Source organism: Buteo buteo, chromosome 10 (assembly GCF_964188355.1).
Source record: "Buteo buteo chromosome 10, bButBut1.hap1.1, whole genome shotgun sequence".
Taxonomy (NCBI): Eukaryota; Metazoa; Chordata; class Aves; order Accipitriformes; family Accipitridae; genus Buteo; species Buteo buteo.
Genome location: NC_134180.1, coordinates 32,290,603 through 32,317,622, shown reverse-complemented (window position 1 = coordinate 32,317,622; position 27,020 = coordinate 32,290,603). Strand labels below are relative to the sequence as shown.

The following is a 27,020-nucleotide window of genomic DNA, read 5'->3' as shown; positions in this document are numbered from 1 at the left end:
TAAGTCCCAAAGGTGCATGGATGAGACAGCTCTGCAGGGACATGGCAAGGATTACAAACACAATTTCACTTTGTTGCTACAGGTGAACAAACATCGCTCTGGTAGGAGTCCAGTGGCACTGCAGTCTACAACCCAGCCTGCAGCATGCAGGCTGCTTCAGCCAACGGCTGTGTTGTCAGCACAAATAATCACTAAAGACAGACCACCAAGCAAACAAGCCTTTCAAATGAGCCACTCACTCCTGTTTCCTAGGAAAACTGTTCCAACAGCGAGATCTCCAAGCCATACCAAAGGCATCTTCAGGACAGGGGCTCCTTCTGAAACCCAACTGTGAAGACAGAGAGCTCAGGATAATGAATCTCTGTCCCATACAAAGTAAGAAACAAGAAACACCAAGGGTGAGTCCTAATACAAGCCTGTGCCTCATCTGTCCTTTCCTTCCTCAATCACTGAAACACTCTGCAGTGCCTCAAAGATTTGAGCCTTCTTTTTAATATTATAGATGGGAAAGGTGTTTATCTTCCTTTGTATTAACATGCTAGTTTAAACTGAGCTTAAAACAACCTGTCTGGAGTCTCCTGAAGGTTCACAGGATGGCAGTGGAAGACTTCCAAAGATATGGAAGCTGTCTCAAATCTTGCCTTTAAAATTCTGTAATGGGCAAATCGGATGTTTCAGGGTAGGGGACTGTCTCCTGACTGCCTGGCTTTCTGCAAAGGACAGAGTCTGCAACTAAAGCAATGCACCCTCCTTCCACTCCACACTAAGAACGAGGCCCAGATGAATGCGTTAGCTGTGAAGAAACACAAAAAGGACAATGTTTGTGTATTACAGTTCAGCTTTTTCAGGTTCATGTGTAGTTCAGTGACTGCTGTGCTGAAATACTCAGTTTTCCAGGGACATCATCTACTGCAAACACACTTCATGGTTTTTTTTCCTCTTCCATAGCCAATATGACCTCTGCTATTTAAGGCTCTCTAAATCTTTCTTAAGCCAACAGCCTCTCTCAGTAGGTTGCCAATCCTTAATATTTTCCCAACAATGTTTAGACCCAACAATCTTTTTTATTACCACTTGAGAGTTACTGCAGTGAGAGTTTAAGGAATGTAAGCAAATGAGACCAAGTGTGTGGCAGCCAAAATGACAGATGAATGACATTTGGGAAGGACTGACAGTTAGGTGGAGATGTATATAAACATCCATGCTCCTGCTCGCTGATCTCAGACAGCACAAGGGGCTTGGCAGTGCTGGACAGGCAGGCTGCCTTGGCTGTGCTAACCAGCTGTGGGAATGCAGCATTTGCTCAACAGGGTAGCAAAACTTCTGCAAGATGATACAAATCTCCAGAAAGCTATGACACTCATCCTTGGAGAAAAGGTAAGAGTTAGTACAAGTGTTGTTTTGCTCTGAGCAAGCATTTCTGCACAGATGTGCTACTCCAGAGTGACAGCCTGTGCTGTTAGACCCCTCACCAGCAGTTTGTATAGGGCTTTACGGAGTTAAACATGAAGCATTCCTCCTACTCAGGGTGCCTGCAACCCAAATCACACAGATCATGCAGAGAAATTAAAAACAGAACTTGGGGAAAGGAGGGGTGTGATATAATGTATCGTTTTATATGGTTGGCTAAGCATCAGCCATGTGCTATCAGTACAGCACAAGGGGGAAAGGAAGGAACAGGGCACTCGGGAATAAGGACCAACTGAGGAATGCAGTAAGCCCATTTCCAAGGCAGTGAAGGTGCAAGCAAGGAGACAGCACACAGGAAGAATGAGGCTGAAAGAACAAGTGAAAAAAAAAGCCAACTTACAGAAAACTCACAATGGCAGTAAAACACCCGGTATTATACAGAGGAGAGATTGTTGGGAGAGGTCGTTTGGCAGGCACAGAAACAAGTGAGGATGGGCCAGTACCACATTACTATTGCATATGTGAAACCAATCCTTGTGGTAGCAAAGAATAAATCTTTTTGCAGGAAAATGGCATACATGGGCAATAAACATTGCTGATGGTTCATCTAGTCATGGGACAGCATATCCTGAAGGACCTCACTTCCTGCAAGAAATGGCAGTAAGATTTGCAAGCAGCTATTAGAGTTCTGTCAAATTAATGAGTCTTAAGGGTATGGAGTTCTTCTCGTGAATACAATAAACTGCTGCTATACTGATATAAGCTCTTTCCAGTTCAAATATTGATAGAGGACTTGTGATCTACACTGGCATTACAATTTATGTCCAGTCTGGAGACATCCCTTGTTTTATAGACATAAGGCTAACAGGTTGGTTAGAGGTCAAAAATGAAGAAACAATTTTCATCATTCTTGATTATCTTTGAGAGATCCTGAAGCAGATGGAAGCTGCTCAGCCATTCAGCTGGTGTTACATATTTCACTCTGACAAGGCTCTGGCATCATGAGCAGAGGGAAACCTGAGCAAGAGTATTTCCTCCCATTTAAGCCTTCTTTATTATTAAATCTTTCAGTCATCAGCAGAGGATTTCTTCGGTGAGTTGTTTGGGGTTTTTAAGCAAAATACAAAGTTTAAGGTACCTCCTTTATACATACTCTGATGGAGAGTCTTGTGACATGTTCTGGTTTTAATTAATAAGGTTGCCGGATGCTGTCGATCACTGACTGTAAGATAGAACTAGCTCCTCTTCGGCCAAGCACTGCTAGTACATAGCCCCATATATCCCCAGGTATTTGCTAGTGGAATGAAAGCTGGTTACAGCTATCTGGCTCAAAATTAACTGACAGCATCAGCACAGATGCAATTCATGACAAGCTCCATCTCTCAAGTCAATAACAACTGTTTACTAGATTGCCTGGTTTGAAAGGTAGCCCACCCTGAGCTACCGCCTCATGTCACAACATACATTTAAATAATAAATGGTAGTTCTGTTTTATTCAGTGAGGCACAGTTGAGGCTTTGCTAAATTTAACCATCCAATTAACCTAGCAACATTCATGATTTCAGAGTTTTCAGAGTTCACTACTTTTGAGGAGGAAAGCTTAGTTACACCAATTAACATTCTCTCTCTAAACAGCACAGGCAGCTGTATCCCAGGTCTTTCTGTGGTTTGAGAGGCAATGAGAACAACTGGGAGTCTAGCACCATCTTTTTAAGCTTGTCAGATGAAGATGATATTCTTCCAGGTAATGCCAATCCCCTGGCTTGCTCTGGGCTCACATAAAAATAGACATAACTCTGCTGGTTTACCAGAGGTGAGAAGCCATTCCTGGCATAAAATAAAACAAAACAAGTTTCAAAGACAAGTTAATTTTGTACAAAATTTACTACAATGTCTTAGCTCAAACCTTTTCATTAGCTGCAGCACACAAAACAGTCACCATTTTTTTTTAACCTTAGGCCAATACAAAACACACATATCTCCTGCTGGCACAACTGCAGACATTTCTTCTGCAAGCTCAGTGCAAGAGACTGTATGCCCAGAGATGGGCAATGGAAATTCTTCAGGTCACTTCAACCCAACATAAATACATGTCTACAGTAGGTGAGCAGCAATCAGAGTGAATCCTGTTACATCCAGCTGGCTTTTCCTCTCTATCACACACAAAGCAGTCTTTACAGAAAGAGCTAGCTTGTAGCATCGCTCCCTCAGTTTATGCAGATCATACTGCAGAGCACAAGAGTGCTCTGAATATTAAGCTACTGCATCTAACTTTAAAAAAAATAAATACATAAGCTGAAGATGAAAAACAGGGGAGACTTGGCAGATGCTACCTGGCTATTTTGTTCCAAACCTCTGGTATATCCTCACATGTCTTTGCAAGTAGGACAAGAACAAGGCACCTGCCCCCAAGCAGTGGGGTCTGAGCAGTTACTTCTCAGCCAACACAGCTGCTACAAATTCAGAGCTTTTGCCTTTCAATTACCTGCCCCCAAGAACAAAAATACAAAGGACAGCAGACCCTTGAGGCAGCACAGGGAATAAAACTTTCCCAAACCCTGCTCTAAAATGCTGGGAATTTGTAATGGGTTTTAAAACACTCATCCCCAGATTTCACAAGGATGGATTCTTTCCTGGACCTCTTCAGTTTAATCTCCTTAAGCCTGGAAGTTAAATCTTCATCTAGAGTGAAAATATTTTACCACTGTAATCTAGTTACGAATATTTACACAATTTGCCCCAAATTCTCTCATTACAGCTGCCATTCTCAGTTATTCACAGGTAGCAGTACATGCAGTTTCCGTGGAAACCTGCAGCTCACAACCAACTGATGTGCAGCCAATCGCAGGCAATGGGCACTCGAGCAGAACTGGTCAGCTGCGTAATTATGCTGATATTTGACCATCTCAAACCTACAGGTAGCAAAGGACTAGTTTACATTTCAGTGTCTAAATTTCAAATGTCTTGACTATTCCAGGAAGCAACCAAGACCCTGTATCTCCCAAAGCATAATAAACTTGATGAGGAGGCTGTAACTTTTATGATACATCACATTTTCGACATTTCACTATCATTTTCTGTATTTACCATTGAAAGTAAATGTCAGATTACACCACCATAAAGCTGGTCATAAGTGATTCACTCCAATTCAGGACCTTCCTTACTTTTAACTAGTGAATCTGTGCCAGTAATTTGCCTAAGAATGTGCTCCCTTTTTTTCCCCCTTTCCTTCCAGTAGTAGCTGCTTTATTTTATTAAAAAAAGTGAATATTCACATGATAAAACTCCTTGTTCCTTTAAGCTTCTTTCAGCTTTTAACATTCTGAATGTTGTGGAGCCTCAAAAGCAGGTACCTTAAAAAGATTTGAGAAGCTCCTTGGAAATGCTCTTTGGGTTACACTAATGCATAACAGAATAAGAGTATACCCTTGTCAGGCAGAGCTGTGAAGACATGCAATATTAAATTGCTGAAGCCTGGCCATACAGTGAGGGCTGCCCAGCTATTACCCCATGCTCTCTAAGACAACAGACTGCACCATTTTTCTGTTTGAAAGACTCGCGCTTCTCCCTGATATACGATGTTCTACTGAGGTGCTGACTCTCTACAGGCACCAGCAATGCTTCATCACCCACACATAATATTTTCACACAAGCTCCTTCAAAATTTTTCCCATGCAGTCCCCCAGGCTAAGGCAGAGGCTCTTCCATAGCACATTCAGTGAGACACAGGCCTCCAAATCCTTCTTTTCCAGTCAGATCTCTTCAGGAGTCAAGCAACGATTATGCTGTAACCAGTGATATTCCTGGCGATCATTTTGCCTCTGTGTTATCTCATGCCATACATACAGGTTTGTCTGTATCCATCTACCGGCTTGTTTCCTACCTGGACTTTCAGACCCCTGAGGCAGAGCTTACTGCAGCACGGTGTCCCTGCATGGCATGCTGTTTCATGGGGTCTTCTATGAGGCTCCGCAATCAGAGCCTTCATCACCCTAATGACACAGTCAATAATGGCCCACAAGGTTACCGTGCCCTCGCTGCGAGCTGAGGCTTCCTCCTCTGCTGCCATCCAGGAAACAACTCAAGTTTCACCACAAGTAAGATAGTGCAAGACTCGCTTTTTTATCCAGGACTTTTCCATTTAGTATTGTCTCAGGACTGGAGTAGCAGATTATGTTTCTGGTGTAAAACTGAGTTAATCCCAAATGAAGAAGAGCCACCTCAGATACATCTACAGAAGTAGCACCACTCCATCACATCTAGATGCTAGAGCAAGGAGCACTGCTATGACTGGTGGAAATACTGAGCACTAAGAAATTAAGCTCTAACTAAAGGCAACAGATTAAAAACATTTGTTGCACCTGCTTTGTTCAGAATCTAGTGTTTGCCAAATATGATTTCCAAACTATTCGGTTTAGAAAATCCTCAGAGCTCATAGAAGGAACCCTCTACGCACTACTTAGTAAAGCCAGACTGGTAAAGCACTTGCAAAATATCTTTATGTAAATCAACAGCTCTGTTGGGAGAGCAGCAAGTGGAATGCCTACCCTGCACTGCTGCACAGAGCAGCTGACATGACAATATACAGGCAAACATGTCCTGAAAAATGGCACTATGCTCCCCCTTCCCTGAAAAGCATCAGCACATCATAGGCAGACTTCTTTTATAAAGATAACCAAAAGGTGTCTATTGATTCTATTGTTGAAGTAGAAGGTTATCATCTAAGACAGCTGACCAGTGGTCCAAAGATTAGCATCATCAACCTAAGGAGCTGTACTTCTATTTTAAACAAACTTTGGAATTCTACGTATTTACTCTCTTAAATGGTACTCTGTGGAAATACAGTAGCATTTCAATTAGAAACGACATTCACTTCCTCTTCCTGCCTAGGACTGAAAAATAGCCTGGGAGACACACTGGTGATGGGGTGAAACACCAACAAAACTTCCTATGGTTTAGCCTCAACTCTACTGAAACTTGTGTTTAACTACAAAGCTTCATCTCTAAAGATCACAGTCTTTAATGAGTATCTGTCAAGAGTGTCTCGAAGATAGAATGGCCTACTGCAAGAAATGCCAAAATAACTTAAAAAATGCTGAAAGGGTCACGCTAACAGTAGCGCTACAGTGTCATTGTTAACTGCGTAACTATGGAGTCTGGGTAATTTCTGCTGGCGAATCTTGTGCCTGCACCACTCTACCTGCTCTTCCATAGTAGCTGTAAATTAGCAATTAATGCCACAAGGAGAACAAGTTCAAACTTTGTTATTTGGCAGTGAGGTCCAGCTTCCATGAAATCCAGCACTTAATGTCTCAATAAACTGAAAAGTGCATAAAGTAATGAATCACTAGGTTATATTCAGATTCTGCAGATTCATTTTTCAGCCACAGAAAAACAAGACTTGCCAGGCTTAGAATAGCAGCACTGATCTAAAGGACAACAGCGCTGCAATTTTTTTAAAAAATGTATGTCATAAAAGAACAAGTTAAGTGATAAGAGAATGCATTTCAATTCTATGCTTCAATGAATATTAGTGACACAGTTGTTAGGAAGGTGGAGAAGATGAGCTGTCAAGTTTTGTGACTTAACTTACGTTTCAGACAGTTTCATTAAACACACTGATATTATTTTTTTTTTTATGGACACCTTTTATATATTTGCTATTGGTCAGACGAAGGGACCATATGGCAGCACAGGACTGGATGGGGCACCCCTGAGGTCTCTTGCCTTTCTGTATATAAAAAGAACAAGAAGAGATCAGAAGGACCAGCTCTGTCTGGCTTAGCTCCACTCACTTCTCAATTTACTCCAGCATTGCTTATGACTTGCATAACTGACAAATAACATCTCACTTGCGTTAGGACTAAATGTTCCAAGAAAAATTGGGAAGTTGGCTTCAATCAAGTCTTGATGGGTTACTGTCACTTACTGTCCTTCATTTGCATCAAGTAGCTCAAAATCTTGAACTGGGGAGCCTGAATATTAGGGCAGATGCACTGATCCAGGGCTGAATTTTAGTGAGGTACCATTGTAGGGAGTAGAAAATTGCCTTGGTGCTCAACAGCTTTTGAGATTTCCCTTTGCTAGGGAAAAGCCCTTAATCAAGTCTGGAGATAAGGGACATGCATGCTTCTGTTGACAAAATTGATGTAAGGGAGACCTGGGTGCAGCCTTCCATAGTTGCACAAAAAGGCCTTAGAGTTTTTTTTCCCCCTCATCATAGCTACTGAGGCAAGCTGCAAAGCACATCCTGCTGCAGACCTGCTTTACAAACACTGAAGATCTTAGAAGGATTATAAATAACGAAGACAGGCTACTGCTACAAACTGTGCAGAATTAAAGAGGCAACATCCAACAGATTATATCTGAATACAAAACACTACCAAGTAATCTGAACAGAAGGAATTTGAAAAAAACCCAACAAACCTGAGTCACTGAGGCCAGTTCCCTCCTAATGCACATCACAAAACCTCTCCTGAATTTTCATCTTTTGTCTAGTCTGATCCTGTGCACTGACTCACCTGGACAAACAAGCAATCTAGAGCTTTCCAGATGTGTCCTTGGTTGCCACAGAAATGAGCAAAAACATATGCTCAACCTGCAAGATGGCAACTCAAAGGGCTTACAATATTCATGCAATACTGTGACAGAGAAGGTAAAGCAACTCCGGGGTGCTGCTCAGCCCTGTTTCTACTGGATAAGGATGTACGATTCTGCTTTTGCAAACAACATATGTTAGATCACAACTAAATAGACCAGAACTTTTTAGTACATCAGACACAAACAAGGATGGGTGCAACAAAGAGCTATTAAATCCAGAGTCAGTAATAGTAATAATAATAATAATCATCATCATCATCATCAACCACTCTCCCTTCTAATATAAAGACTACAGGGCACCAAATGATATTAGCAATTAACAGGTATTTTTTTCACAGACCACATAGTTAAGCTGGGAAACATTTTGCTATGGGATATTATGCACACTAGAAGTTAAGGTTCAGAGAATTAACTAGATTCTTCTTTCATCAGTTTGACTAAAACCACTATCTCTAGTTCAAAAACGCCAGAGGTACACATCAGTAGAAGCTTGAGAAGCAGGTATTTGGAGGAATCGTCGCTATAAGCATGTCCTTACACACTTCCCTGGCATTCAGCACTGGATCCCAGAAAAGACAGTGGGATAGACTGACCCTCAGTTTGAATCTTTGTAGCTGTTTCTTAAGGCAGTAAAATATAGTGTGAATTGCAATGCATGCATTTCCAGAAGAGGAAGGAAATAGCATGAAGAATTTCAAGATGAGCTACAAAAGCAAGCCAGGAGCTCGAAAATAGGCCATACAACAGGGGCTTACCAAGCTCAAACTGTTCAGCCTGTTGAAGAGAATTTACACAAGCTTACGTGGAAAAAGGAATCTCAGAGCAGAAAACAGGGTTTACAGTCTCAGAAAGAGCCAAATGGCTTGGATTAAAGTTGAGATTATACAGTTTCAAGCCCTGGAATTAAATATTAATTATCGGAATAAACTGACCAGTTAGTGCTGGACTCACAGTTGCTTTGTGCTTTTTTTGATTATACAGTATATAATTTCTTAAAGACATCCTTTAATCTAGCTTTCAGGAATATCTGTAGGGCTGAAACAAGATGTGAGTGAGAGATGCTAGACATGGACCATCTTACCACAGAGCCTACGATCAAATTGAAAGTGTATACAGAACCAGGTACATTGGCTGATACGTGTTTGAACAGATGCAGTCTGCTCTCCCTGGGTACTCCCTGAAAGGCCTGAAGCAAGAGAAGTCTTACTGGTTTGTCTGCACTAGAAAGTGGTATTAGAGACAGAATGTAACCACAAGGAAATGCATTAACTACACAACAGGAGCATAACCTTACTATGATTTAATAGTGGGCATAGCTTGCCTCATCAATGCAAAGCCATGCTCCATCAGACAGACAACTCCTCAGATTTCTGCTTTGATCAAATACAAGTCTCTAATAAGGACCAGTCTGAATAGTGGTTTGAATCAGGGGAAGAGGCTAGAGATAGGTTTAACAAATCAGTTGTTTTACAGTGTTGCCACACACTGTTGAATTGCAGGTGCCAATCAGCCTGTAAGTCAATACGCTGCAAGTTTTTGAGATGTTCTAGGACGTGCTAGGATGAGAAGCTTCAGATAAACTGAGTTGTTAGCATCAAGCTAGGAACCAAGTCAACAACACCTCAGTCAAACTTCAAAAATTAAAATTCAGAATCCCGAGCAAGTCAGGAAACCAGCAAATCATCCTTTTGAGCCTGACACATTCCTCATGACTCGGTGCAGGAAATAACCCCATCTGCTGTAAGCAAACACCAGGAGAAAGCATGTGACATTGAAAAAGGCGGCAGCCTGCAGAAAGAGACAGACATCACAACTCGCATTCTGCAAGGCCAAGGTTGCTGGGAAAATCAAATCCAGCTATCTGAAATACAGATAAAAGTAACAAAAAAGGTACAAGGAGAACCAAAAGACTTTCCCTCTGCCAACCACAACAAATGGCTCAGTAATACAGAATGTCAGTTGGCACTTGAAGCACAGTGGATGGCCAGACAGAAAGTGCATTTTTAAATCATTAACACACTGGGAACACACAGATGTGCAGTACAGCTACATCTGTGCACTGTAATTTCTACAGTAGTCACAACTTAATGAATCATCAATTGTGACAAGATCAATGAACCGAACTGAACAACAAACTAAAGCTAGTAAATCCACGCCCGGGGCAAGAACTAAGGGTTATTTTAGTATTTTTTTTTTAGCACGTCTATCATTTTTAGTGTCTAATTAGTAAAAACATGAATCCTTCAGAATCCTTTTCTCCCCGCCCCCTTTAGAAGTCCTATTGCAAAAGATAAAGATTTTATTAATGTTTGCCAAATTCAAGTCTAGGTACTACTCATCTGACCAGCAATTTCTTCCTCAGGACTATGAGCACAGGGCAGGCAGAAGTTACAATGTTAGGAGATGCACTACATGCCAATCAGGTGGACTCTGATTAAGCCTACCACCTTTAGGCAAAACAACTGCTATTTTTTCCATGAGGCCACATTATTCCTGTAGGCGAAGCATCAGCTAAGGTTCTCTGCAATGCTACTTTTTGAAGTGACAAATTCATATCCAAATCAAGCACCCAAATCATTTAAAGAACACACACTGAGTTTCCCCCCAGCGCCAACCCATTCAACAGCTTTAATGCTGGGTTTGCTGATGACACATCTCCGTGCATAATCTAGCTAGGTTTCACATCAGTGATATTCTTACAGAAGAAAAAGCTGCCCTAATTAACCTCCTGGCAGGAGGCAGAAGACAACACCCAATCTTCTTACAGAGAATGGTCCACACAAGCAAGGGCACTCTCTGCTGACCTCTTCGCTCTTCCAGGTGAACCATTTTGATCTCTACCATATGTAGGCTTTCAGCAGATCGGTACTTGCCAGGGGTTCAGCTGGGCTCTTGTCTCCCTTCCAGACAGGCTTCAAGAGACAGCAAGCTCTCTGCTTTGCCTGGCTTGTTCGTCACAGGTTAGGCACGGAGCTCTATATGGAAGGCACTTCCTTGAATTGTAGCACTGCTGGCATGCACTACTCTTCCCTGCTGGGACTCAAAGTGAGGGAGATGTAGGCTCACTTTAAAAGGCTCATTCTGATCCTCCTCCTGACCTTCTTTGTCTGCCCTTCTTTATGCCGGATATCCTGTCATCTTGGACTATTCATTCCCCAATTCATTACCTTCCCCTACAACAGCTTTTGTTAATACCACCCCGTGTGCAGTTTATGCATTTTTCATCAATATGTTTATAATTTCTGTTCTCTCTCCAAGGACTTTCTCCTCACTGGGACCAACTGTGGCACTGTTTAAAACAAAGAGATATAGAAAAATAAATTCCAGTATTGCCTTGCTTGTAAACAAAGCACCTTTGGAGCTGTAGTATCAAAAAGCAAGAATTTGGGTTTTTAAGGTCTCCAACAGGTTAATGTTTCCAGTGCCTTTCCAGTGGTCTCAAAGTAGCTAAAAGGTCATAATGCCAGCTCTGTTGTGTGTAGCGCTTTGTGTAGCTAGTTTTACTTAAAGCATTCTGCATCCTGTGCTGACAGGTACTCTTATTGCAGGGAAATTCCCCCCAGTCCCAGCTTGGAACAGCAACACAACAGTGAACTTTCATACACTATAGCTGGATAAAGTTATAGCTCTGATTACTATTTGGACTTCTCCACTCAACACATACACCAAGAACTTGGAACGGTTTCATCCAGGCTGGACCCTTGTGATAAAAGGATTGAAGGAACAGAGCACAGGATTAGCATGACAGATGAATACATTGCAGTGTTTTCCCATGGCATCATCCAACCTGCCTCATCAAGGCGCTAGATGATCTTGAAAAGACAGATCTTATTATACCTCACACCCACTGGCTTTCCTTAGGATAAAGGATTTGAAAGAGCTATTCTGGAGCTCTGGGCAGAAAGAATATGAGCAGGTGAGAGTGCCAGAAAGAGTCACTACTTTATTATCCAACCGAAATATCCACAAGAATAAACAGCTGTTAGAAAACTCTACAGGGTGGGTGTTGTTTTACTACTACAAGATTAATACTTTTATAAAGATTCTCTGGGCTTCTAAGATAGCAAGTGGAATGCATGTATTTTAGATCATCTTTATACAAAACATATTTTAGTCACTAACAGCTCAAATAACAAATTAACAATGAACGGTCACAATAATTACTTCCTTGGATCAAAAATTAGGGCCAATTATTCCTTTTGCTCTGGATTTTAATAAGCATCACAAATGTAGAGCCTTCCTGACACCAGACTATATAAAAACAATACAAGATCAACAAGAGGACAACTTGTAAGGACAACTAGATGTGGGACTTGTGAATAAGCACGATGCACAGAAACCAACTATCAGAATGATCAATATTACAGGTCTTTAATGCAAAGCCAGCTTTGTTTTGTACAGTCAACATCTCAGACCAAGATCAAAAGGTGGCCCATCAGTAGCAATTATATGCTATTCCTTTTTCTGCAGGAGAAGAGGTTAAAGTATTTGTGAAATGTTCTCTTCCACAGATACGGTAAGTGACACATGAAGTATGCTATTCCCTATATAGACATCCTCTCTTCTGAACAGCTGTTGTTGCTACATGCATGTTATTAGCATGTGTTGATATTCCAGTTTCATGGTTTTCTGGCTTTCATTTTAAAATAGTGATTTCTCCAAGAATGATTTAATTAGGGCTGTGATTTTTTTAAATTTTTTTTATTTTAGGGAGAGGAAGAAGATAAGGCACAGAATGTAAGCCCAAGATGACTGTATAGAAACTTTCTTGCATGCAGAGATTTATGCTTTCGTAGCTGTAAGCACTGCATTCCCTACGGTCATGGTTATCACATTCTGTTCTCTCCATGCTCCATTTTCCATTTAAGAACTTACTTTCCAGTTCTATTAAGTGGATATATTCTCCCACTTCTGCAGAAGAAGTTACAGAAGATCACTGTGGTGCTATGTCTTCTTAAGTGCCTGTGTAAGTCATGGCATACCAGTAAATGACAACAGGTCACTAAGCTTGGAGCAAAAAGTCTCTTGGTTATGAGCAGATACAGAAGATAATTTTGCCAAAGTAGTTAAGGACTCAGAAAGGCTTTTCAGGACATCTTGCTCTTGCCTTTCCCTTTTTCCTTGGAACCAAAGCAGATAATCCATATGTGTATCAAGCAGCGTTTCCCATTAATTTCCAATAGTTCAAACAACGAGCTACTAACTCTTTCAGAAGGCTACTCCACAACCTAATAGACTTCAAAGACTCTACAAATACATACCAGCAACTAACTTTATTAGTCAGCAGGAGATATCAGCAGGACTGACATACAAGCTACAGAGAGCACATCTGTCAATAACAGGTTGCTACAGACACTCTCAGAACAAGGTATATTGAAAGAGATCCAGCAATAAGAAGGGTCTTTTGAAACACCTGATAATAAAGACCTATTATTTTAACTTCTGATGGTCACCAGTAGATGTTAAATCTGACATAAAATGTGATTTTTGACAAAGTTTACAGTTACAGTTCCTCAAATTATCTAAAGGAACTATCTTTTTGTTTACCTGTTCCAGGTGAACTAAATACATTTCCATTAAAGTGCCTTTTACAATAAGAAACTGATTAAGTTATAATTGTGAATTTTCCTGTGTCGCCCCCCCCCCCCCTTCTCGGAAAGACTTCTAGATCCATGTATACACAATTCATCAATAAAAGTATTTTATTCTGGCTGCCAGTCCTCCAAATTCAATTTATTATCTAAGAATCACCAGGTCCAGCGTCAGCCTGTTATTACCACATAAACATTTTGAGAGCCAAATCAGGGCTCACTGACACCGAATCAGATCCACTCTCTTGTTCACTATTTTTTGTATTAGTAGTGCAACAATGGTCTCTATCAACAAGTTCCTCAAATATAGTTTTTAAATGACTGGATGCATTAACAACCTCTGCACAAAAGGTGGGTATTAAATTGACAGTGTTGCAGAGATGCTGTAAATAAAGAGGACAGTCAAAAAAAAAAAAAAAAAGGCAAGAGCAGCCAAATCACCTTAAGTGACAGGGATAATAGGAACAAACCTAAGAAATAATAAGAATTTTTGCTATAAGCCTGGCACATATTGCTCATAAACAAAAGGAGACAAGACAAATGCGGGTGCATTAGAGAAACACAGAGATGCTATGCTAGCCAGTGACCAACTCATTGAAAAAAGCAACTAGGACCCTAGCATACATCTGATGGTGTATCTCCAAAATCCATGGATCCATGAGTGCTTTTGAAAAGACACTTGCAAGGCTCCTTGTGTGCACATCTTCAGTTGGGTGTGTTCAAAAAAAATGTACCTGAAATCAAACAGGAACAGGTGCAGTATAGGACCAATAAGAACAGAAAAATTGAAAAGAAGATTGGCAGATCATCTATGAAATGATGTGGGGATTTTACTGCAAGAGTCTTGGCCACTTTCTGGTGCAGATTAGGACACTGGCTAGCACACATCTCAACCTAAACACCCTCATTTTTCCAACAAATCTATTTACTTCAAGATTTACAGTCTGTTACCTTACACCTATGTTATTCCTGCCTTTTCTTCCTCCATCGTATCTAGTTCAAAAAGCTTATAGGACACACATCTCCTTCTTGGCAGCCTTCACTTTGTTGCTCCACTCTCCTGCCCTTTCTAGGCTACCACTCTTTTTACCCTAGGCCTGAGCCAAGTTTCTGCCCTGGTTTACTGCCTACCGACACCACCAAAATCCCAGCTCTGTCTAAGCTTTCGGATGTCATTGTGGCCACAGGGGTCAGGGCACATGGGAATGCCAGCCTTTCTGCAGTGATGTGAAAGGCAGTGCTGGTAGTTGCTGCCTCCCACCTGGGACCAATGATCTGTTCCAACAGGGAGTTAAAACAGATTAGTTTAAACCACAGATGATCTAATCTAACCTGTCTGATTTCAAACTGTAACAGAGATGCAGCAGCAGTCATCTGGCCATCCCTGGTCTCAGCTGGGAGATGACAACCCACAGGGACGTCTCCCCAACAAGACAGGAACCTGCCTGTGTGAGTGCATCTCTGCCAGAGAATTAAACTAATCTGTTTGTGCCTCATTTACCTATTGGAATAGGCTGAACGTTTTGATAGAAGAGCAGCAGTAAGAGAATAGCCTGACAAACTTTCCATGACAGTCTCCCAGGAAGCTATAAGATAGCATAGAGTAAAAAGCAACCTGCCTCTACACCCTGAGCCCAGGAAAAGAGAAAATAATGCCCAGGGCTCAATTATCAATTTTCCTAACAGATGGAAAATACCAGTAGGTTGCCACAAGGCTCTGAATGAGCATCCACATTTCTGAATATCTTCACAAGGGATTTGAGAAATGGAGCAAGTTGAAAGGGGACAACTATTATTGGCAACAAAATTTAGCTGAACATGATTTCCAGTACCAAAGTCAGTGCTTATAAACTGCTGAATAAACTTGGAATAAATCAATTGTGTGAAACAAGGAACTCTTAGAAGTCTTTTTACAGGATATAACTGCACACTTACTACTACAACTGCACACTTAGAACTTCAAGCTATCTAGTACTTGGCAATACGCACCCTGCGTTAGAGCTTTTGTAGAATTCTGTAGAATATACTTCCTTCTTGTTTGTTTGACACTTAAAGCTCACTTGTTTTTATCTGGGAAGTCCTTCCTGAATTGCAGGTGCTGCTTTTAGGTATTGCAATATCATTGACACCATTAGCTTGCTGATAAGAATGTGACAACATCCCATCCTATTACAGATGTAATCTCATAGGACCTCATTTGAGAGGCAATATGCAGAAACAGCCACTTGCTGTAAAAGAAAAATGTTCTCAAGATTAAGAGGTCAGTACCTTTTCAGACACAAGGTTTTATGGGAGTGCACAGCTCCAAAGGGTTCAGCTTGGCATTAACTATGTGATATTTCATATAAAACTTTTCAAAGGTTGTATTTCTTGCTTCATAAACTTGCGGAATGAACCTGGATGTTAACCTTAGTGCATGGCAGTCTTCTGATGGAACTTGCTGTCATGGATACATTATATGGTTATGTGCCATTAGTTAATCATTTAGAGATAAGAAATGGAAATTATGGCATTTGGGTCTGATATGTTCTAAAGATCTGATGACTCTCCTGTTTGGAAGAGAGACCAACAAAACTTAAAACTTTTCTTCAGCTGAGAAAATAATCTCTTTGTCTCTCATTCACAGCCAAGGAAGTCTTTCTTGTTAAATAGTATAAAAAATAAACTAAAAGTGTAAAACTAATGTTCTTCTTGAATCCAATCTTTGAAGGTAAATAAATAAAATTAAGAGAACCACGAGTTTCACACTTGGGTTGAGATGATCGGTGCTCTACAGATACTGGAAATTAAATAGCTGGAGCAGTTCTTCAGATACTGTGGCAGCCTAAGTATTGACAGCATGGGACATAATGGTGATACAAGTAAAACAGACCAAGAAAATTGACAGAGACTAATTTAAACAGATTGCCAATTCTGCTTAATCTTCTGTGTGCTATGGGACGAAGATACCATCCCTCTCCCCTTGAACTTTTAGGATTCTTCTAGCCACTGTTCAGTACCTGAGAAATTACTAGTGTTCTTAGCAGCATGACAGGGGTCCTAAATTGACTTACCAGACCAATACGAGGTGACCTGCTGTCAAGCAGCACAATACACTCTTTCCTTGTGAACACTGTTTATACCTTAATAGCATAAGTCCATGTGAGCTGGGATTTACATTCTTCTAGGTGACAACCTAAACTTCTCAATGAGGCCACCATGAATAATTGGCTTAATGTTTCCCTTTTTAACAAGCATGGGATATGCCACTATCTAACCCAAAGCAAACACACTCAGGCTTCTTCATTTCTCTGTGCATCACTGTATTTTAGGACATTTTCCTAAGCAGTGAAGCACGTGGAGGCTCACTGTGCTGCAGCTCTTGGAAATGCATTAGTTACAGAGGTCCATTAACTGCCTGCCTCATACAGAAAGAAAGTACTATTTGGATTGCTTGTGTAGAGAGCAAAGAATAGGAGTAGGACCTCTGCCATCACAGCAGTCTTTCTTCCCAGGGAGAGACCAAAGGAAGTTGGAACAGTTAATGAACATGAAACATGTAGAGGAAAGACCTGTCCCCTCCTGACCAGAGACATGAAGAGACTACTACCAATCCCAGGAGCAGCAGGGTACAGGGAGCCTTAATTCATTTACACAGTCAAAATGAGTGCATCCAAATGGATTAAATTTCCCTTCCATAATTGTTTCCATTTTATAACACATCTCTAGAAGTTCTTCTTGGCAAAAAGATGCAAAACCAATGAAGACAAACATGAGCCAAAGTACAATGATCCAACTGATCCTTTTGTAACTAACCAAACATAAACAAGGATTAAACATAGCTAACTTCTGTTTACTATTCCAATGACAAAATCACTTTTAGAAGAGTGTTTACAAAAAGGGCATATTGTTTCAGGCCTTCTGAGATCTAGCTCTCCACAGAAATCATTTGTAACAGTCAAATGTTTATCATTTAGAGCATTTCAAACAGGGTAACCCCAGGAACTGGAATGCAGCTGGCAGATGGTGAAAGAAATTAAGCTCATGACATGGTTCAGTAAACAGCAAATTACGATAAGGTAGAGGTGCTTCCCACCCCGGGGACAACTGCTGCACTTGGGAACTTTCTAGGGGTCCACTGAAACAGACCAAAACTTCCCTGACTTCTGTCAGCACAAAGCCATCCAGTAAAACTTAACTTGCCAGGTTACCTTGAGACTGAAACCCAGTGTGCAAGCAACCCTTTCCCAGCTCTTCCATCTGTCCTCTTTACCAGGAGCTGCTTTCCTGCAGAGCCTCACAGCACTCTCCAGGCTGAAAACTACATGCCACATGATTAGGAGTCTGGGATAGGGGCATAGGGGATTTGCATAGATCTGTGCTGGAAATGGAAATTGGACATGGTATTTTCATTTTCATTTAACCTACTTAAAAACAAAGGGAGATGAAACTCCAAACACATTCGGCGTCACTTGGATATGACTGTATGCTCTAGGTCACAGGGGAGTGAAAAAAGACTGCTTACAGGGCATTAAAGGACCAGTTACAATTAAATAGTTTCCCAATTCTAGAAATCAAAACCTGTAACTGAATCTGACAATATACTTTGTATTTGAGCCTCCTTCCTTTCCCAAAGAATCATACTCCTCCCTGCCCCTTGAAGACTTTTTTTTTTTTTTTGCACTGCTTTTCCCTATCTTCCTGTTGGGTGGAGACTGCTGGAAACCACAGACTAAATGTATACTTCGGTGTACAGGCAACTACAGACAAACACTGTTACCGTCACCTTCCCTAATACAGCCGGAATGCTGAACGTACAAGCAGTCTTGTGGAATCACACCACATAGACACTCCTGCAATCAGCCTGCTGCCACGTTCTTCCACGCTGGCATCCTTCCTACTCACATTTCATATAATCTCCCTATTTAAAAAGCCCTGTAATTCTCCACATTACCACTGAATAATATATTTATTAATTTGTTAGTGCCACTAACTGTCCCCGAGGCTTTTCTTGGGAATGTGTGTCAGCTTATTGATTCTAGCCCTCCCCTCCATGTACTGCTTTCCTCCTCTGCCAGGCAGGCAAGAACGTACTTCTGTGCTGCTTCAGGTCATAATTGGAAAAAAGATAGAAACGTTCAATATGACTCATACATAATTCAGCTTATCAGCTACCCAGGAGAAATGAGAAGAGAAGGTATATGCACGTCTATTTCTCCTACTATCAACAGGAGAAATAATTTCCAGTTACACTAAGTATGCGTAGTTTGGTCACAACAGGATTTGCAGTTAGAAGGGAAAAATGAGAGACATGGGAGCAGAGAATGAAAGGGTAGTAGGGAACCGAACTGTTAGAAGAGATTCACTTATGTGAGAATTCCCGATTCCTCCAGGAGACTGGACTCATGCTTCTCACTTAATATTCAGAATGGAATAATTTGGCAATTAGAAAGGATTATCTGCCTCTGATCTGTAGAACATTGTAGAAATCTAAATAAAATAAAGCTCCAGATTAGTTAGCTACAAAGACATCTAATAACAGCCTGCTAAACCCTGACTGTGACTTCTGGATTTAATGTTAAGGCCTATGTTCTAAAGACCAAATTGTGAAGAAGCATTAAAACTTATTGTTATAAAGGATTTTTAATGTAAAAATCAATATGTGCTGTGTATTTAGCAGCATGTAACCATGAGGACGTCTGTGATAGAGCTTTGTCATGCACCAGGGACCACTGCATTAGTCAAATTCTTGAAAGGAAGTGCAGAATGTCTGCATCATTCAAACTGCCACCTGAGAGCAATTACAGAAATTATTTTAACCCCAGAAGCAGAAGAAAAATCCAATCCTAGTTGACAGTCCTGGGGGTATCAAGGGTACTATGTGAAATGTGTCATTTTCAAATACCTCTACAAAATTCTTGTTAGGAAAGTGACGGCATAACAGAGAGGTGGGCCACTTACCACTATTTTTTGGAGGCCATTGAGACTAAACACAACCACAACGAGGGCACTGAGTTGTAATATCGACTTTGCCAACACATAAGCAAACAAAGGAATATTAATAATAAAAACAATTCACACTCCCAAAATGCAGAAACGGCATAATCTAAGGCAAACAACACAGAACAGTAAGATAGCATGACTGAAAAAGATACAGACCTGTCCATAGAAGTTTCCAGAAAAGAGAAATATAATCATAACAGAACCCATCTTCTTCATAAATTTAGCCAACATAAGAGGCACATATAGCTCTTCATCCTCTGTAATCAAGTTCACAACTCTATATGCATGAGCACATACAAACTGTTACACAGCAAATGGTTCTTAATTTTGCCCATTACAAGAGTGCCCAGCAAGGGGTTGATACTCTTCAGTTAGAGAGGAAAACACAGCCCCCCAGCCTGCAGATCATTTTTGACCTTATGGGATCATGTTAAACTAGCATTACTCCCAATTAAAGCAAGTTTCCAAACAGAAAAGCAGGCTCTGTGCCTGACTGGTAGTGACTTTTTTCTTCTGTGGCTCTTAAATTGTGTGCACGCATGTCTTTTCCTGTCTCTGGTGTTTCCTAACATTCCATATTTATGTGGTGGTCTGCAAGTTTTACCTCATCAGGAAATCAGCAGGAGCACCATGGAGCTGAGAAATACTGTTGTGCTCCTTTATGCAGCGCATGTCTCTGTGGGCCTTTGAACATTTAACACAGAGCAAATAAATTATTAGCGTGTGTGTGCATGTGCATACATATCTAAGATACATAAAGGCAACTGCAACCAAAGGAAACTGGAACGTGCTTCGAACAGTTTGGTATTCAAGTTTCTAGTATCACAAAAATCCAGTTGCAGGAACCGTTTAAATACAGATCTGCACATAAACTGCCAAAAGACCTCCACTGAGCTTTATGCACTCACATACATGGCTGCAAAGGCAAGAAGTAACAAAAAAGATCTGCTTTTTTTCCCCAATAATTTTCAAGTCTATAGCACCTGTTACCCTATTCTTAATAATATTACTACTGAGGAGCAAGCTGATCCTTTAAGATGCCCCACCTCCAGAAACAAGATACACAATCACCTCTAGTATTGAATGATTTCTATGATTCCCATCACCACAGTGTCTGAACACATTACAGTTGTTTAATGTATTCTTTGTCACAGAGCAGAGAGGAAAATATGATTAGCTCTACACTAGAAATGGGGATGGGAGAACAAGGGACAATAGGTAACTTGTCATGTATGGCTGGCACACTCACCATTGGGATAACCAGTCTCCGCTGGTTCAAAATCATACAATAATAAACTCTTTCCAGTCTAGTTTTTTCATTACTCAAAAGTTTCTACATCAGTCCATATACACCAAGCAATTTGCCTAAGCCTTTTCCTACTTGTCTTAGTAAACCAAGTGGGGAAAAAAAAAAAAAATCTATTCAGCCAAATGCCCCAGATTTGTAACATCTCAGTACCTTTATCCTATATATAACAAATACTACAACACATTGATGCGCTGAAAAAAACACATTTCCTTAAAAGCAGACAATAATTCTGATAATCTAATATAAAAAAAAATCATCAGCTGATGACAAGCCTTACACTGTTCTTCCATAAAACGTTCTATTTAGAAGAAACAACATAGCAAGCAAAATAAAACCTGCTCATATAGCAGGCAAGGATCAAAATCTATTCTTTAACAGGTGAAACAGAATAACAAGTTGTGACTACAGTGAAAAGTAGACCCAGCTAAATTCCACATCAAACTCAAAATCTGAAGAGTAACCTGAAAAATCTATTCAAGAACTGTGCCAATTTAATCCAGAAGGTGCACCAACATGGATTAAGTTTCTGACTATCAGATACAATTCTTAGATACCCTGAAGATGGGTATTATATCAAAGCAGACAGATGAGAAAAGTATAGAAATGTCTCTTTAGCTAGCCCTCCAAATTAGAAATGACACACCTCAGATAATACAACTAAAACTTCCTTTAAAGTTCAGAATCTGCAATCTTTTCATGATTGTCTGAAAAATATTAGCTTCTATCACTTAGAGGAAATTATAGCAAATGATACAGGATGAACACAGCTTTTTCAAACCAAGCTAGAATATCATCATGTCATCTAAAACTACCACACCAACATGTAGCTACCAAAGCCATGTCTTCTGCCACCTACGGCATGAAAAAACTTCCCACTTACCTTCTAACACTGTTAATTTGGCACTCGTGTTTATCTCCCCAACACTATTGGTTGCTGTGCACTCATAGATAGCTTCATCTCGATGAACACGCAGGGGCTGTATCCGCAGAACTGATCCTGATCCATCATCAAACTCAATAACCTTTAACAATGAAAAGAAAGCACTTCTTTATTGGTATCTTCTGCAACAAAAACTGAAAGTCAAAACAATCCAGGGGTTAAAAAACAAAAACCAAACCAGAACAAGCCCTGTAAGCTGTAAAATACCACACAATTACTCAAGTGTTTCAAGTCCAGAATGCAAAAATTTCAGAGTCAAGAACATATTTGTCCTCTGAGGAGGCCAGAACAAATGAAGATCCAATGAGGTTCTTTATGAATCAATTAAGGCTGACAAATTATCAACCTGGTAATAAAGATGTGGATCTGATGATTTAAAACATCTGAGCCATATTTGCACTAATGGTTTTACTAATCACACTGATAGCAATTTAGTGCCAACTTTCACCTTGATGGAAGAGCAGAATGATATACTCCTGTGGGATTACCAGGAAAATAGGAACAAAACTAGAATAAAACCTTGAGCACCTACAGCGCATGCTAACTCCAGCAGAAAGTGAGGGCTTTTAATGTCCTTCAGCATCAGGTACTTTGCAACTCTGGCATAATCAACAATGATGTAATTATGATTCTTTCCCCAGCATAATAAATTAAGTCCTTAATAAATCATTGCCTTTCCATCCATCCTGCTAAGCTGTAACATGCATTACTCTAACTTCCACATGGAAGAAAGAGGTATTTGTTAGTTTGCAGCTGGATCACTTTACGCTACTCCCTAATGGCAAGACTGTGAAGGCACAGCCTCCGGCCACTATTAATGCCAAACTCATCCTTCTCCTATTACAGAGCACAGCAAAAGTTGGAAATATTAACTGAACTGCAGATGGTGACAGCATGAGGAAAGGCACAAGTCTCCTCCTGTCACTTGGGAACTGCAGGGGAAGATGAAGAGACTAAGCTATACTTTGTTTCAGACACATGTATGTCAGCCTAGGACCTGCACTACCCCCATGCAAAACTTTTACCCTATTTTCAAGAGCCCTGTTTAGGAGTGCTTCTCACAGCAGAAAGACCAAATGAGTGAAAACAGGAAGGAGAAAAATAATGCGCATCATGAGACTCTGCAGTGACAGAAGAAATAAAAAGAAATCAAAAGGTAACCAAGCCCCCTGAAAACCTGTTATTCTTCATGCTGGAAGTAATAGCCTTTCTGTTCTAAGCAATAGAAACAGCTTGTAAAAAACTCTAATTTGGGGTCAAGTAGCAGCAGACAGGACAGAGAAATATGAACATCACCATAGTACATTTTAAGGAATTAAAATATTTTTTTCTAAATACCCAATTTTAAATTAAATATGAAACTGTGACAAAATGCTAAACTTTCTATAACCTTTACACAGAATAGCGCTACTGCCAAATTTTAAAACAAGACAAAGTCAGATGCAGAGACTAATTCACTTCAGTGATAAAGACTAAAAAGCTAAGAGATGAAACAGCAGAAAAGCTCTTTTGCCCTTACTAATCTTTGAACAAACACTGTGTGAGAGGAAGTGAGCTACAACTACCAAGGACCTGACAGATAGTGAGACCAGAAATGCTGTTCATTTGCTAAAAATAGATACCTCTTTTGTGTAATAACTCAGCATGTGTATATCAGGTTTGTTTATTAATTTTTTCATTTAATTTGAATTGTAATTTTCCTCCAAATAAAGACTAGCTTAGTAATGAGGTAAAATTAATAGTTACCTAGCAAAGAAAAAAAGATATTATTCACTGTCTCCTAACACAATAAAAATGCCTCAACTATGTATCAAAACTGATGTGAATAAAGGTATGAAATTGCTGGTATAAATGCATACAATATGGCATAGCCCTCTGGTCAGCCACAGTAAGTATCGAATTCACCATAAAGGTTATATCTACTTACAAATTAGAGTGTTTAAATGGTTACTATACAACAAAACTTAACCTTTATTAGGGAAAAATAACAATGTAAAACGAGATTAAAATTGATTACTTTAATCCAGGTTTTCTGCTCACATACAAAATAATGATTAAAATTGGTGACTTGAATCAATCCATTTTGGGCAGCAAAGTCATCTTGTGCTCCAGTCAGAAAAGCAAGAACATCAAAGACAGGGTATTAGAGGAAAGGCAGCAGAATGGTAGAGGGGTCACATTTCCAAGGGCGGTTTTAGAGAAAAGAGCCCAACTCCAAAAAAAAGGAAAGTGGAGAAAAAGGTGGAGAAAGTCAGTGAAAATGTATTTGCTATTTAAAATATGAACCAGATTGGACCCTTTTTCAAAAGCATTTCTGATACCTGCTCTTCCCCCTTCCTTTCTCTCACGACTTTAGTTCACAGGGAAGTCAATTCACCCTTCAGGATGACTTCACCATTCTGCTTCCAAGCGCATCTGTAGCAGGGATGGCAGTAGCCATCCCTTCAAAAGCCTTCCAATAGTGTTTTGGCATCACGCTTTTGAATTTCAATGGGGATAGCAGGCCAAGGAGGTGCCTTATAAATTTTCACAATGAAAACAGAAAATTACTGCTAGATCCAACTCTTATTTGCCATCCAATTCAGCATGAGCCCCAGTCTCCCATCTGAAGAAGGATGTCCTATGTGTGTGCTTCCAGTGTCATGCTCAAAGGACAATGCCTGCTCTACGGATTGGATTGCTGCAGGGAAGAAAATTTACTTTACTCTAAAGCTCTAGACTCTGTATTGTAGTGATGCAGAGATACCTGGGTTGCAATGATGATTATTCTGTAATTAAGACCTGCAAGCATTAGATTGATTACCGAATTTTTGGTTTTTGTAATTACCTCAAACCGCTGAGAACTGACTTTCTTCCCCTTCTTCATCCACGTGATACGAGGTTTGGGCTCTCCTGTTGCCTGACACACAAAAGAGGCCACTCCTCCAGAAATCCCAATCTGATCTTCAGGAGCTTTCATAAATGTTGGTTTGCCTGGAAAAATAACCATATCACCCCCATGAGGACACAACATCAGATAAGCAAGGAATGTGTCATGTTAATCTAAATTATAAGATAATTGGTGCTCCTGCTACAAATCCAGGTTGAATGGCCTCAGCCACACAAATTCAGCGCAGACTGCAACATGACAAGCAGAGTTTCTGCTTGAGTACCTTTTTTTCCTGAAATGAATAAAGTCCATCTGGCTTCCCTGTAAATGAGGGCAATAGAGGGCTACCCCCAGCCCCCTGGGCATTCATTCAGGTATATGACAATTTAGAACCGTTTTTACAGTTTATTTTTTTAATAAATGGATTTTTGCAGGTTTATCACACGGTCATAGTACTAGAAATTACAGAACAGCTGACACACCAAACGTACAAAATGTACCATACGTTGACATTAGTTTTCCTGAAAGCTGTTAAGACATTCATAAAAATTAACAGATACAGTTTTAAGTATGCAAATAACAACCCTTAATTTCATTTTATATGTGGATTGACATAAAAATCCTACAGTCTATAAGTTATCTGGAAACCTGCACAGGCTGGCCTATGCTTGGTAAGAAGCTAATCACTGAAAGTTAAAGTCAGCAAAGAAACCAAAGTGACATTCAGGCCTGAAAGACTCAGCAAAAATAAAAATAAAATAATAAAAAAAAAATCATGTAGCATTTTAATAATCAATAAAAGAAGTTTCATGAAAATACAGTTGCGTCTTCTGGATTTACACGACAGACTTGGATGGATAAAACTAGACATTCAGGTTGAACATTTTTTTTTTCACCCTCACTATACAAGACAATTTTGCAATATGTGATCCAAGGATAATTTTGAAACGCTGCTTTGTCCAAGTCAGAAGCATTTGATGATCTCATATCCCTATAAAGCACTAAAACATTTAATGCCACAGAGGGAGTTAACAGAGTCCACCCATGATGTCGTTCAGTGCACAGGTCACAAAAAGGCCATGTTTCAAATACAATTCTGATCGACCACCTTGAAGATGAACCTGACCTATAAATGGGGCAGAGACAGCTGCTGGGATGTAGAAAGCAGAAGAGTGAGAGGAGAAACATCTGTTCAACCCCAAGACACCAAACCAACATCCCCAGTGGAGCTGGCAGTGGTTCCACATCTTCACATTCTGGACATGTCCACAAGTATGTCCTTGAGGGAGAGGGTGGTGACATCCATAAGCCCAGGTGGTTTAAATGCTAAGCTTTTGATGAACTGAGGACTGAGTTTCCCTGATCTAAGAGGGATACAGATTCAGCGACCCCAAAAGAAGACAGTCTTTAAATGCATTTTCCTAACACATAAGAGATTAAAAGATGAATCTTGAAGGTCTTTTCCAATGTAAATGATTCTATGATTCTATGATTCTAAAATGCTAAGGGTACAGTTGCAAGTTACAGCTGAGCCAGTCTGCCAGCTTGCAGCTACTGAAGGGGGCAGGGGGCCTTGCTCTGCTCCTTGTGCCCCTTGCCTCCCCTCTCTGCCTCCAGACACTGGTGCCCAAACCCCTACAAGCAGCTCCGGGGGTCACCAGAGCCTCTGTGGAGCAGATTTGGGCTCCTAATCTGGCAGAAAGCCATTATTTTTTTCTTCTTTCCCAAGCAGGGTAGGGAGCACAGCGGCTCAGGGCAGGATCAGACAGAGCCTGGGGGGGCACTGGAAGATGGCGCCTCTCCCTCAGCAGCTCCTGCCACCTGAAGCTGTGGAGTGCAACTTTGCCCTTGGACAGCAACCTCTGAAGACTTTGCTAAAACTGCGGTACCTCTTTAATCTCAGTTTTGCCTTCTGGTTTAGCCCACGCTAACTGCTCATGCAGACCTCCACCACCCCAACAGCGTGGCATGGCGTGACTCAACACACGCAGCAGCTCAACCAAGTGACATGCTCCAACTGCTGCTTTTGACAAAGCGCAGAGGCCAGGCTCTGCCCTACTTCAACATGCGTGGACGGGACCAGACCAGGGAGACTGCCGACGGCCCAGGATGCTTCTTGCTTCACACGCGCACACCACCACTGTCTGTATGGGGCGTTGGGGTGAGCTGCAGGAGGGTCTCTGTGAGGAGAGGTCAGGGCTGCCCCGTGCTCCACGCAGCCAGTCCCACAACAGCCCCACAGCAGGGCACAGCCGAGCTCGTCGTGGCGGTGCTTCTACGGTAACAGGTTTAAGAAGGGGCAAAACACCTCACGGTGGT

At 40.7% G+C, this 27,020-nt stretch overlaps 1 protein-coding gene across 6 annotated transcripts in view; it reads right to left on the bottom strand.

The window, feature by feature from the left end:
* The window catches only part of PTPRF (protein tyrosine phosphatase receptor type F), a 393,406-nt gene that overhangs the window by 175,825 nt on the left and 190,561 nt on the right, over positions 1-27,020 (bottom strand). For all 6 annotated transcript variants that reach the window (XM_075039254.1, XM_075039258.1, XM_075039253.1 and 3 more), the window contains 2 exons: positions 24,660-24,805; positions 21,773-21,914 (listed from right to left, as the gene is read on the bottom strand). In XM_075039254.1, coding sequence (XP_074895355.1) covers positions 21,773-21,914; positions 24,660-24,805 — 288 coding nt within the window. The remainder of the gene's footprint in view (positions 1-21,772; positions 21,915-24,659; positions 24,806-27,020) is intronic.